This window comes from Diachasma alloeum, unplaced genomic scaffold (assembly GCF_001412515.2).
Source record: "Diachasma alloeum isolate Michigan unplaced genomic scaffold, Dall2.0 Dall_scaffold_00560, whole genome shotgun sequence".
NCBI lineage: Eukaryota > Metazoa > Arthropoda > Insecta > Hymenoptera > Braconidae > Diachasma > Diachasma alloeum.
This window is the reverse complement of record NW_021680692.1, coordinates 26,137-40,001: the sequence shown is the minus strand read 5'-3', so window position 1 is coordinate 40,001 and position 13,865 is coordinate 26,137. Positions and strand designations below refer to the sequence as shown.

Below are 13,865 nucleotides of genomic sequence, written 5' to 3'. Positions count from 1 at the left end.
GAATAGCAATAAATATAATTTATAAAAAAAATATAAAATGGAAACACTCAAGCTTGAACCGTGATAAATCTAAATTACTCGTGAGATGAATTAAAAATAGGCTGTTATACAGTTCGAATGCGTAATTAGACATTTAATTGGCTTTCAGAAATTGCCGTATTTATGGGGAATAACAACATGAAAATTCCATAATTGTTCAGAAATTGTTGAGTCTTCGTCGGCCTAATTGAGTACTTTTCATTTCATCTTGTGATTTTCTTTCTATAAATTAGCTTTCTAATTACAAGAGAATTATGAAATGAATTAACAAAAGCGACTGTATCGGAGAGAATTCGAATGGAAATGCTATTGTAGAAAAATGTAAAGAATTTATTAAGTAAATCGTTCAATAACGAATGTGTTGATATATTATTAATTGATGGAGCTGATAGTTTTGTTAATAATGCAAATATTTCAGAAAGTATATTGATCTGAGAAAGAAATATCGGAGACCTTTGTTGTAGGCCACGAAGCTTTTCATGAAGGACTCGGAGCAGGTTCTCCTCACATCACGTTATTGAGATAATTAAAAGAGAATATCATGAGAATATCAAAAGAGCTTTTCCACAGTCCAAAAACTTCTCTACCAAAATAATCTCTCGAGATTTTCTTATGGACTTATGAATTCCCGGAATATATGGCAATAAAGTCTCAATTTGTTCCTCATCAAAACAGTCGCATATGCCTTACAAGAAATTAGCTTATAAGATTGAACAGAATTATACTTAATGAGAATACTATTTCAAGTAAGCCAGATTCACGCTAATTAGAACGAATCTGAATGAAAGACACGATCGTGAGATTAAAGATGAAAAATAAAAGAATTTTGACAATGTTTCTTGATTAATACTTCGATTAATTAACGATCTTTTGGTATGAAAACTCAATTTTATTAAATCATTTCCCCGAAGCAATGAGAAAACATTTAACTAAAATTTCTTCAGGAAACCAAAACTTATCACGTAGGAAATAATCCTATAGAATTTCCTATAGGATTTCCTATAGGATTTCCTATAGGATATTCTATAGGATTTCCTATAGAATTCACGATAGGGTTTCCTATAGAAAGCAACACACAAAATTGAGACTTGAATCCAATCGGTCACAAGGGTCAGGATTAGGGTCAGAAATCTGATAGGGAATCCTATAGGAAATAGTATAGGATTTCCTATAGAATTAATTTAAAAAAAATGAAAAATGAAAAAAAATACTTAGGATTTCCTATAGGATATCCTATAGGAAATCCTATAGCATTTTTTCATACGTGATGTGTCTTCTTTTAACAATTTCATTTGCTTTATTGATAATTTTGATATCAACGGAACGTTAAAAATCATCGAAATTTATTTGTAATTTTTCTAGTGGAGAAAGAATGATAAAAACATGACTCTAATCGGGGAGACTGTCGGAGAAAAATATTTCAACAATTAATTAGTCTGATAAATTCAATTGCAAGAGATCTGATTCTACCAAATTAACCATCGTTCTTTTTGATAATTCTTCTCCACCGGAAAAATAGAGATAAACTAATTTACACAAAGAAAAGAAAAACTAAAACCTTGTATAGAAAATCCTGAAAATTAATAAAGTGTTGAATGATTACAAAAACATTGATAAATTATTATTTATTCCTTGTGATTCCTGCAATAATATTTGAGAATCATCTCAAATATTCCATACCAACACATTTCAGCACTTGCCTTTTTACATGTTGAAGAATATGACCGTTATGGAATAGAATCTCAACACACTTATCCTGAATTTTTTGTGACAAATCTTGTTCGTGAACGAATGGGCAGATTTTGATGAATAAGAAACTATTTTCTTTGTTTTTCAGCAATTTTTTTTCGGAGTAAATAAAAATATTGCAGGATCGCTAAAGCATTTAAAAATTGTTATATCCGAAATTTCCAGAAATATTCCATGAAACAAAATAAATTTTCAAGCGAAGGTAAAACACCTCCGGCTTCACAGAATGCCGAATCAGCACCTCAGTGCATCGCTCCCAAAAAGTCCCACCGTGCAATGACCGCTATCGTATGCAATTTCCCAATACCGAAACTCTAAAATAATCATTATTCCTTCCCTTGCCACGAGTCGAATTTTGTCACCAAGCTAAACTGACACGTAGAGGGAGTCGTTAGCTGGCTTTCGGTAGTGAAAGTTCTTAGCGGAAATTGCTTGCGGAATCGGTCGGGTGGAATTCAATTCCGGTAGTAATTCAGGCAATAATTCCTGATACTATAACGGTGACTTCTCATTCATAATTTCGGGAGGTGATCATTGATTTTCACTAGGGGACAGTAATTCCCTAAAATCGAAAGTAGCCGCGTTTCTTGCATATAGAAAGAATACTCCAAATCACAAAGTATTTTGTGCTGACGAACTCAAATATAAAATTAAAGTATAAAATTCATTTAATTCACCTAGTGAACTCTAGTTTACCTCAATACGCAAGTATTCTCTGTGTAGTGGCGAAAGTGTAGAGGAAAGAACATAGGTTCACCATAGACTTACTTACTAAAATTCAAGAACTCTATATTACGTATACTTTTGAACTATTTGTTAAAAAAAATTCTAAAGTGCAATCGTTTGGCGGAATACCATTGGATACTTTACACCAAGCGACATCCGAGCAAAATCGAGTGAGTACCTCTTTTCCAAGACGAAAATAGGAATCCTTCTAGGGGACCAAAAATCGGTTCTATAAATCAAATATTCTCAAATCAAAATTCTAACATAAATTTCATGTATTGGTCTGTGTAAATCTTTCGGAGAAATTATAATTTTGATTGTTAACAAATCTTTTGGTAATTGCAAACGCCTTTCATCCCTCCGTTTCCTCCTATCCTTGGAAGAAATATCAGGAGTTCAAAAGACATAAAAAGGTAAGATTTGAACAAACCTTTCAACGTCGTTTTCTAAAGAAGAAAAATAAAACAAATTTATGGCACAAGAATCCGTGTCATATCTTGGAATAAATTCAGTTATTCGGAGAAATAGAATTATTTTATTCCAGCCGTAGTCCTTCGACGTGGATTACATCTCCAGACATANAATACACTTTTCATTTTTTTTCTCCAAATTTTATTTGTGCACAAGTACAAGCTGAACATGAATAACTTTTTTTTCTTCAGAAGGTCGATCAGAATATATCACTTTTCCCCACAATTTCAAGATGGGATTCGTCAATGGCGACGATGGTTGAATTGGCACTGAATGATCCATGTGAAAATTGTTGACAATTGAATCATCTGAATAATGATCAATGTGAGAAGAACATATCAAGAGGACTCGTTTCCAATCCTTTTTTCCATTCCTTACAAAGAAGTCTCTTGATATTCATTCAAAACATCACGGAATTACGAGAATTGTATTGACAATAAAATTTCTTCTTCTTGAAAAAATTTCGTTTCCATTGTTGTCACTGAGAAGTCAACCATTTAACAATGGAATAACATAGATTAGAACCCCGTTACTTAGATTCAGAAAAGAACAACAAGTTTCATTTTGACTATATCGACATAATTCAACAATTCAAGAAAGTTATATGTTACTTCAACCCATAAAAATCCTTCAATCAGTTCGGAAAATGAATAGTGTTGAATTATCACGGAAACTTTTAAAAAACATTTCATTATGTATCATTAATTACATGTAATTTATTCTCAATTACCAAAGGAACTCTTAATCATTGTCCACATTTATTATAAAATAATAAATTAAACGTTATATCGGTACAGGTACAAAATACAAAAGTTCACAGCCTTGCGGAAGCTTCAATTAAGTGCACTGTATCATTTATGGGCTGCTGAACAAGAAAATTAACGAATTCCATCGAAACTTTGATATTTATATTATTTCATCGTTTTCATGAAAAAAAAAACATTAAAAATAAAAAAAAGCTAATATCCATGATCATCGTGACGTACGTGATCGCTAATTACATACAAACTACAAAAAAGGTAAAGTAGAAGCGTATCAAAAAATAATAATTATAATTCACCTTCACCTAATTTGGAGATAACATTTCTCCCATGTCTTCATCTCAAATAAAATTATCCCTCTATGTATCTTTATGTTTAAGGCACTTGAACGTTCGTAGGTTCATTATGCTTTCAGTGATTGCCTTTTCATGATCATGATCATCGGAATGTTTCAATATTAACAACATGTTAATAACATTTTGTGCATTTTTCAATGAATCTTAGAACTGATTTTATGTGGATTTATCCGGAAAAATGATTCATTTGAATTAATCCTATTCCGATTAGGTAAGTCGATAAGTTAGAATAAATAAGTGATGATGGGTGATTTCAATGAGAACATAATTGATTTGAGTGGCAAAATTAATCATTGATCGAGGTTGAGGGGTGAAACGGTTCAAGTTAAACATAATAGTTTTATTGATTATGCAAATATCTCGAGGATGAGTGGTTTTAGATGAGAGTGTTGAGGAACCCGCTTTAGACGGTCCTCCAGTGTTTCTGCTGAAAGCAATAATCAGGAAGATCATTCAACATTAACAATACCATAAAATAGGTGGAATTAAATAGAAAAATTTGTTTAAGAGGTAACGGAACCCGTCGAAAAGAGCAGATTTTGTTCACGCTTTTCTCTGATTCTATTCAATAAAAATGGCTGAAATTTTCTCCACATATTGAGGTTAGCATGAGGGAGGGTATGTATCCCTCCTTTTTTTTATTTTTGCAAAAAAAATTGTTATGGAAAAAATTGCAAAATTTTCTCTTATATATGAAGGGTTACAAACCCTCCCTTATGCTTCCCTTAATAAGTGGTGAAAATCTCGGCCATTTATATTGCATAGAATAAAAGAAAAGCTTGAACATAAATAAGTTTATTTCAACGGCTTCCGTTACCCCTTAACAGGATTAAGGGGAGATTACTATGAGTTTTAATACTCCGTTGGTCGCGCTATGAGCGCTGTGTCGGACTTTTTCCGATTTTTTAAATTACACAGCAGTCAAGCCTCAGAAAAATTTGAAAAAATTTCACATTTCACTTTGAAGTGTCTAGAAGCCCTATCAATGAAAATGCCTGCCAAAAATGTGATAAGTAGCTAGCTTTTCAAATTTTTATTCCGAAACTCCGGGCCGTGTACCGTGTATAAGGCGTGTTTTCAGAAAAACATAGCAACTTTGAGCTTGAATATATAATTAAGGCTGACACTGAACATAAAAAATCTCACGGGACTTCTAGATCGATTTTTATTTTTTTCAGATTTTTCCTAGATCTTTCAAATTTATCATTAGGTCGATTTATACTAATACGGCGCGACCAACGGAGCATTGAAAGTCGCGGGCGATTGGAGTGAGATTTCGCATGGATTGAAGATCGATTATATGTCTAAAAACAAATAATTAGTGCAAAAAAATTAATTGTATATTATTCATTTGCTCCTCACACGCTTAAAATGTTAACAATAATCTAGGGCCTTCAATTTTTGAGCTACAAAGATTTTTTTTATTCAAACTTTTTGAGAAAATGTGTAAAATGACAATAACGAATTAGTTTTTTCAAATTCGACCCCTACACAGCTAATTTCGTTTTGTTTAATATAGAAAGTTGCCCCATTCATGTAAAGTAGGCAAACAAAGTCGACGTTCCCTAATAAATCAAAAATATTTCAATTTTATTTTTAAAAAAAGGGTATCTCAAAATTCATATGAAAAATCGTCTGGAATCTCACGTATTCCTTCTCTTCACAGCTGCATGAATGATATGAATGCATCAAAATGATTTTTTATGTCACTGGACCCGATAAATCGCGATTCTAACCTCGCTTTGCTCGGTTAGATCGCCGTTTTCGGGCCTAACGACATAAAATACAATATGTCATACGGCGATAAAAGCATTATCTGGCGAATGTGATTATAATCCCTCGCCTTCGGCTCGGATTATAAAGCCACATTCGCCAGATAATACTTTTATCGCCTGATGACATAATCTACTATTAACACTCTAATTCTCACAGATCATTGTCCGAGCGGGAGTCTCGCAAGGAACGGCTGTACCTGATCAATGCTTTTCCCTCAAGTGAGGTTTTCCCTTGTCCTTCAGCGAATGCGGTACAGAGGGTCAAGGGGGTGGAAAGGGAAAGAAGGGAAATCGTAAAGGGTATACAAGAGGAAAAAAAATTATTTAAAATATATTCTCAATTCGTTCAGAAACATTTTTTGGGCTATTTTCCATGAATGTTGCATTTTTTTACTTAAAAAAACGCAATTAGCTGTGTAGGAGTCGCATTTCAAAAAAATAATTCGTAATTGTTATTGTGCACATTTTTTCAAAAATTTTGAAAAACAACCTCGGTAGCTCAAAAATTAGAGTCCGTGGACTATTTTTGACATTTTAAGCGTCTGCGGGGCAAACGAACAATAAACAATTAATTTATGTGCACTAATAATTCATTCATAGACGTATATAATCGATCGTCAATGTATGAGAAATCTCATTCCAATAGCGCGCCTCATTTAAAACTCATAGTAGTCTCCCCTTAACTAGAAAAGAACAATTCTAGGAACAAAAAGATTATTGTCTCCTGGTTTTTTCCTTTAAAATTGATGATCCAGAAAATAGTAATCCCATTGAACTCGATCTATTTCAACGTCCCTCAACAAAGTTAGTTCAAATGAATCACTTGTCCTCCGTGATAATGAATTTCAGAATAAATTCGGATTTTCTTATCAATTGAATCAACGTAAAATATCAAATCAACGTAATTAGTTAAAGAATACGTTCCAGATTAAATGAAACAAAAGAAATTTATGAGAATAATTGTTCTTCTCGTTATAAGTTCAGAGTAGAAGGCAAAAATTTATCATGATTGATCCGAAAACCTTTCAAATTAATATAAACAATTGGTATGTTATTCGGACAGATTCAAATAAAAGGAGAGAAAGCATTTTGACGTTTCTTAGCAAACGTTTTTATGCTAGTTAGTCTCATCTCTTTACTGGTGTCGGTCTTGGCACGTGTTTGTCCCCTCTAAGAGCACTTGTGTGACGTACATGGACTAGAATCGGTCAGGGAATCATATCGTCGCTGTAGAAGGAAAGAGGCGTAAAAATTATGCTTATTCAAAGCACTTACGTCGCTTTCACTTTATAATGACGATAGTGAGTGAGTACGTGTTTTCAGCACCGTCGTTTCAGAGTCATTAGGTACCCTGATTATTTCGAATTTGATAGAAATTATTAACTAGGTGTCCAAAGTTATTACGTTCGGGGATTTCTCCGTGGTGAATGCTGCAAAGGGTGTCGCCACTTGCATATTTACGGATATATAGAGGGGGTATGTCAGCTGCTTGTCCAGTACTATAATTTGTTTCTAAAATAAAAAAAATCAATAATTGAACAAATTACAAAAGATATTTCATGCAGGAACTTGAAAGGCATTCCTGTCTTGGTTTCGCTCGACAACCAAGAAACGAAACAAAACTTTCAAAAATTTATTTTCCACTTTGGTTTCTGGTGAGAAACATTCCATGATTTTCCTTCCTACTCTTGTTTCGGTTCTTTGGGGTTCCTGGGAACGAAACGCTAAAACGCAGCATTTTCGCTGTTTCAGATTTTATAGAGAAAGAAAATTTTCTAGTTTCAAATTCAAAAATTTCTAAATTGCATAACCCTATCGTACTGAAATCTAGCAAACAAAAAATTCAGAAAATAAATGAAATTTTTACTCATTCCCCGAAAAATTTCCCTAAAATTTGGAGAAAAAAGTTCCAATTCTCACTCATTTTCATTTACATCTAGTATAATTGTACTCCAATGTTCTGAAATTCAAAACTTTTGCATTATAAATCCTTTGTTATTCAAAGTATATCACCTAAAACCTCGATTCGATTAAGGATGTTCTACACCCTTTCTGCCAAAATTCAGGTTTTTTAAATTTTTCTGGCAAACTTATGATGGAATTGACGTAAAAAAATATAACGTTTTTGCGTTTTGTCATTATTTAATGACTGCCGAAATTTTAAGGTGGTGCGAACATTTTTCTGCGTTTTCTCTAAACTTTTAAAAAGAATCACAAAACTGTAGAAAAAACGCACGAAAATTATCGCACCACTACGCAACTTCGTGAGCCACTAAAGAATGACAAACCACAAAATCGTTATATTTTTTCACGTCACTCCCATCGATAATTTGCCAGCAAAATGAAAACGTCAATTTTGGCTAAAAGGGTGTCGAATACCCTTAATGTTAAATTATTGTTCAATTATTCAAGAATTTTTCCCTTTTTGCAGATTCTTGAGGTTTTACAGGTTCGTAATTGAAGAAATTTCTCATTTGAAGTGAATAAGTTTTTACTCCTTAAGTGGCTATGTGACTTCGACAGCGGTTACCGACCGAGTGAAAAATTTCAAACCAATTTTTTCTTAGAGTGAAACGATAATTATCAAAAAATCAAATTCTTACGCCCTTTATAACAATGTTATACAAGGTGTAAGAATTCGTATTTTCCAAAATAATCTTTTCACCCTAAGAAAAAATTGGTTTGAAATTTTTCACTCGGTCGGTAACCGCTGTCGAAGTCACATGGCCACTTAATGTAAGGATATCCAAGTACTTCGTTCAAGTTAGGAACTTTTTTTCAAGCAAGATTTCAGTTTTGTCAAAAATCTTGCCGTCCCCATACTTTTTCGGATTTTTCATTGTTGAATACATTTTTTCGGGAATTTCTTCAATGAATATTGTGAACAATATTTTATTCAATTTCACACTTGACTCTCGTTGGTCTAACCTCTAATGATCATACGGCAACACTGCACATGTGTTCCATATAACCCCGTAAATTCGGTCCGAGTAGTCACTTGAACGGACCGTTGCCAGACGTCAGGAACGCGCGGATTCAAACCACCCAACATGGCCGTCGTACCAATCAAGAAGCTTTTAATTTGATTGTTTGCACTTATCTGTCCGGAAACTTATGTTTTTTAATCGCAAAAAAACTAGAGAGTATAGCGAACAAAGTCATGTACGGTTATGTGTACGAGAAAACGCTTTAAGACTATGAACTATTGAATTGAAGGTGGGAGTATACAGCTCTTATGGACGCAATGTGTTCAATTTCATTCTTCCAAAAATCGTTTTCTCGAAAATATGTTCGGAAACTAAAGTTCATATTGCGCCTAAAAAATACCCTTGGTCTAGTCTATAAACTCTGAAGGGGATTTCCCCCAGAAAAAATTGCCTGAACTACTTGGATATCCTTAAGGGATGGTTGTTTGGAAATTAAGTACCTCGTTTTTTACTTTCAGTAGAATGCCTTCTATTTTAGAAGAATTAGTTTCTTGAAAGTAGTAACTTAGTTCTGGAAACTAGAAACTTTCTTTCCTTCGTGTTTCGTTCCAGGTCCCCAACTGCAATTGATGTAACATGGATAATCCAATTTCATCTATACATCCATTTCATGAGAAGTTTTCCATGTATTCAATGTAATGAAGTCGGGGACCTATATTAAAAAATGATTGCTCTTACCTCTTCATTCTTGTGCAGAGAAATTCGGAGAATTCCAGTGTCCTGAATGTGTTTTATCTGACGTTGCTCATCGAGGGATATTAAACAAACTCTGAAACGGAACGAAAAATCCGAAATAGTGTATAAAAATTGAAAACGTCAATGTGTTATTTATCAATTACAAATGGTTTCTTTAGATTCAATCACTTACTTGATGATAATATTTCTTTTCCTCTGATTTATAGTAATATGATCTGTATCCAACCGATGATTCCTTCGTATCCTCAATGACGTCGTATCTAAGTAAACAACGAGATCCAATCCAAAGTGGAAGGCAGTCCATCTCCATATGTGTTCACCTGGTTTTTCCACACACCTGCCACACCGAAAGCATTCCTTCAGGAATTCTTCCTCAGTTATTTCTTTTGGACTACAAAGGAATCATATGCGAATATTATTATTCAATAAAAAAAAGCATGTATTTAAAATAAATAATTCAGTAGAGAAGTGATGAAATAAAATTAGTCGAAAACAAATGCCCAGATGTGTCAAAGAATGTCTCTAAGAGACATAATAATCTTTATCGTAGAAAGATTCCTCTTTAAAAAAAACGTCATCAACAGAGTAATCTCCCGCTACCACTTCGCTACCAAATTAATTAGAAGGAGAATAAGGAGAGGAATAAGGATTGTACCCCGTCAGAATCGGTATCAAAAACAAGGTGATAACGTTGATAAAGTGCTTCAGGGATCTAAGGTGGAGAAATTCAAAATTGACGTTCAAATTTCGATTCCGAGGCGAATTCAGTGGAATGCTTCACTCACCCTCGATCAATGTTGGCGTCGATCCGCAATAAATGTAACCACTGTTCCCTGTAGGCGTCATGCAACCAATCAGGTGGTATTAAATTATCATTATATAAGATTTTGACATCCTGATCGTGTAATAGAAGATTTTTCATCCTCAAAGCTCTAAATGGGGCTGCATATTTTTTTCCTTCTTCGGTGGACAGCAGGGGCTCTGTCCACGTATGAGTTTTGAAGTAGTCATCGACCTGGAGGGATTGATATTTATCCTCCATATGGACAAAAAGCCTGAGAACAATGAGTAAATCAATGAATAATATTTTTTTGATACAATTAATTCATTATTTTGTGCAATTTTTGCCAAATTAAATGTTCTATGAATGAGGAATTCATGCTAGGTTTGAACCATGTTAATATTCCATGACTTTACATTTTGGAAAAATAAAAGAAAAAAATTGATCAACGAATGATTTAATAACTTTTTACCATTCTCTTAACATCATATAAATACAAAATTCCGTCTGCCACGCGACTAATTCAGGGCTCTCGACCAATTCAACCATCACATCAGGTGTCAATTCTTTTAGGAATGAAGGAAATCTCCAACCATAGCCAAGAAGATTGACTTCCAACCATTTCTTTGCTGCCTTCTTAGCTGCTGGAACACCGTAAGATACAGCTGCATTATAGTAAGGCACCACAGTCTTTATATTTGTCGTTTCGATCATTATCTCGGTGCACTGATCAATCAAGCCCTGTAACTGGAACATTGTCGACGTTGCTAAAATCGGAATGACGTCTTTTGGCTCGAGGCTGACCTCGTCCTGGTAGAATGATCCTAATACGACCAATAGAGCTAAAATAAAATTGACAAATTACAATTTTGTCTGAACGATTATGAAAGAAGTTAAGTTTTTATTTGAGATTTTTTTGTATATTGGAAAGTCATCCAAATTTATCGACTTGAGTGAAAAATTATGAAAAAAAGGAAATTTTTTAATTCATTAGAAAACCTTTTTCAAGGCTATGCAAATACTTTGGCCAGTTAAATTATCGAACAGTTTTCAATTATTTTATTCTTTAAACTTAAAAGGCCTAAATTTGATCGCCATTTTTCAACCCTTCGGGAATATTTCAAAAATATGAAAAAATACGACGTCTACTTTTCGAGGAATAGTCATAACATTATGGAAGAACTGCAATTTTGAAAAATTAGGATAGTTCTTCGTGAATAATTCAGGAACAATCAGAATTTTAAAATATACGAAAAAATAGCCGATGGGTAGTAACACGCATTGAATGTGGTAGACGACAAAATGACCGGCCATTTTCGGTAATTTTTTCCGCCTACCATATTTTACCCTAATAATAATTTTCTTGGAATCGTAACAATTTTGTCCATGTTCACCAACTATCGCACGCAAATTTGGCCTCAAAATTTTCGACAATTTTTTTTGTTTCATTCGAATATTTATGCATACAAAAGAAGATTTCTTGACTTGCAAAGAACCTTTGGTTTAGAAATGCCTGAAAAAATTGAAACACATACCGGAAAGCCGAAAGGGAACTGAAAATGAAGAAATTAATACGTCCAAAATCGATTTCTCATGGTCACTGCATATTATGGGGTTAATACCAAATAAGGAAGTAAGCTGTGTCAATGAAAATAACTATGTGATGAATAAAAATTATGAATAAACGATCGGATTATGAGAAATCAATTTTCGAATTGTTTATTTTTCGTTTATTATTGTTTTCGACTCAGCGAAATATGGTTTCGATTGGAAATTTCTTGAATTTGCAAAAAAAAATCACCAAACGGAGGAAAAAAATGGCGAACAAGTTAAAATCCAGGTTGAAATTTTCTTCTTAGATTTCCACCATGGAATTTAGGTAAAGGAAAAAAATAGCCATCATTTTTGTTTAATTTTTTTAATTTCGAAAATTTCCGTTCGAAAATGATATTTTGATTTTTTTAAAGCATGTCTGCACATGGTTAATTAAATCAAACAATTTTTAGGCTAAATCGTTTAAGCTCGCGGCGCGTGTTTAATTGACGTACGGGACGTTTCCCAGTCGATAAATCTGCCCAAGCAGCACAGTTCTGGAGGGTATCTGCAAGTATACCAAAAAGGCTGTCTAATGTCTGTCCAAAAAGGTAACTTGTGTCTAGAAGTTACCTAGAAGTTAACTAAAAGTTATCGTATGACTGCAAGATACCTTTTGGACGGACATTAGTCTGCCTTTTTGGTATACTTTCAGATATCTTTCGCAAAGTGTGCTACTTGGGCTGGTATTCGATAGATAAGTGCACGGAGAGAAAAACATTTTCCTCAAACAAATGTTGTTTGAACTAAAAAAAATCTCTAGTTGAAAGTTACAAAAAAATAAAATCAAAATTAGTTCTGACCACTTAAAGACTGTCTTGACATGTCAATTTTTCGTCGCAAAAATACAGTTAGTATTAGCAAAAAATTTGTATCCCTTGGACAAGCAAGAAATGTAATTTCTAGTACTACCTCTTCATTATTCCACACTACCTATTCCATACGTATTTTACTCCCGAAAAATGTTCGTTTTATGCGAACCAAGGGATAGTAGTTTGTCATTCCGGCTACTCAATAATTACAGACAAAAATGCATCATTGAATAACATAATAATGAACAGATGACGGCAATCTTATAATTTAGGGACAAAATATTTCTTGATAAATTTCCCTCTATAAGAGATAGGAGATATTTTCAACCTGGAAAAGCACCGTTTCGTGTGAATAGTCTGCCTCTTGAGCCAAATATTTCGTTGTTGTTGTTGTTGAAAGCAGGGCAATTATTTATGTTTGAGACTTTCAAATTTGAATCAAACAATTTCGGTTTTGGTAATTTTCAACTAGTGATTTTTTTAAATTTTAACACAAACAACCAATTCCAATTATTTTTCTATAAGAACGGAACGACAATTTTTTGGTAGAATGTAACTTGAATGGTACTGCTCAACCATGAATTTTTTCGAATTTTTACATGCAATTCACATACTAAAGTCGATAATTACTGATTTTTAAAACTATAAGTTGTCATAAGTAGTAATAACGAATAAAAAAGACATCAATAGCAACAGAAAAAAACGTAAAATCAATACAACCGCAATAAAAGGTTTCAGTTCACAAAAGATATATTGTAATTTTTATTTTTATATTTTTCTTTTTTGTTAATTCATATACCATCTGTGAATTTAGTCGGCCTTTTTGGGGTTCATACCTCCCTGGCGATTGAGGTTCCATGGTACATCCATGTTGTAGCATGGATGTAGCATGGATGTGCATGGCTGTCATTTTAAGGCGAAAAATGGGCCAAAAATGATTGGAATATAATCCAAAAATTTTTTAAATGCTGATAGACAAACAATTGGTCCCAATTAATACCCATTAATAGGTTATTTTGTATAATTAGGAGAAATTATTGATGGTGTGCTGTGTGGTAAAGAAGTTCAGATGGGAGAATGCCGCGAGATGGCGCCAGTGTTAAATTATCGAGTCGGCGG

The 13,865-nt window shown here is 33.4% G+C and overlaps 1 protein-coding gene across 1 annotated transcript in view; it reads right to left on the bottom strand.

Moving 5' to 3' along the window:
* Positions 1 to 3,681: 3,681 nt before the first annotated feature.
* LOC107043374 (protein germ cell-less) overlaps positions 3,682 to 13,865 on the bottom strand; it is a gene marked incomplete at its 5' end in the record, with an annotated part of 31,012 nt that continues 20,828 nt past the window's right edge. Inside the window, 6 exon segments of the mRNA XM_015264865.1 lie at positions 3,682 to 4,529; positions 7,282 to 7,389; positions 9,543 to 9,633; positions 9,733 to 9,951; positions 10,346 to 10,615; positions 10,814 to 11,183. Of these exon segments, the coding sequence (XP_015120351.1) occupies positions 4,506 to 4,529; positions 7,282 to 7,389; positions 9,543 to 9,633; positions 9,733 to 9,951; positions 10,346 to 10,615; positions 10,814 to 11,183 (1,082 nt within the window).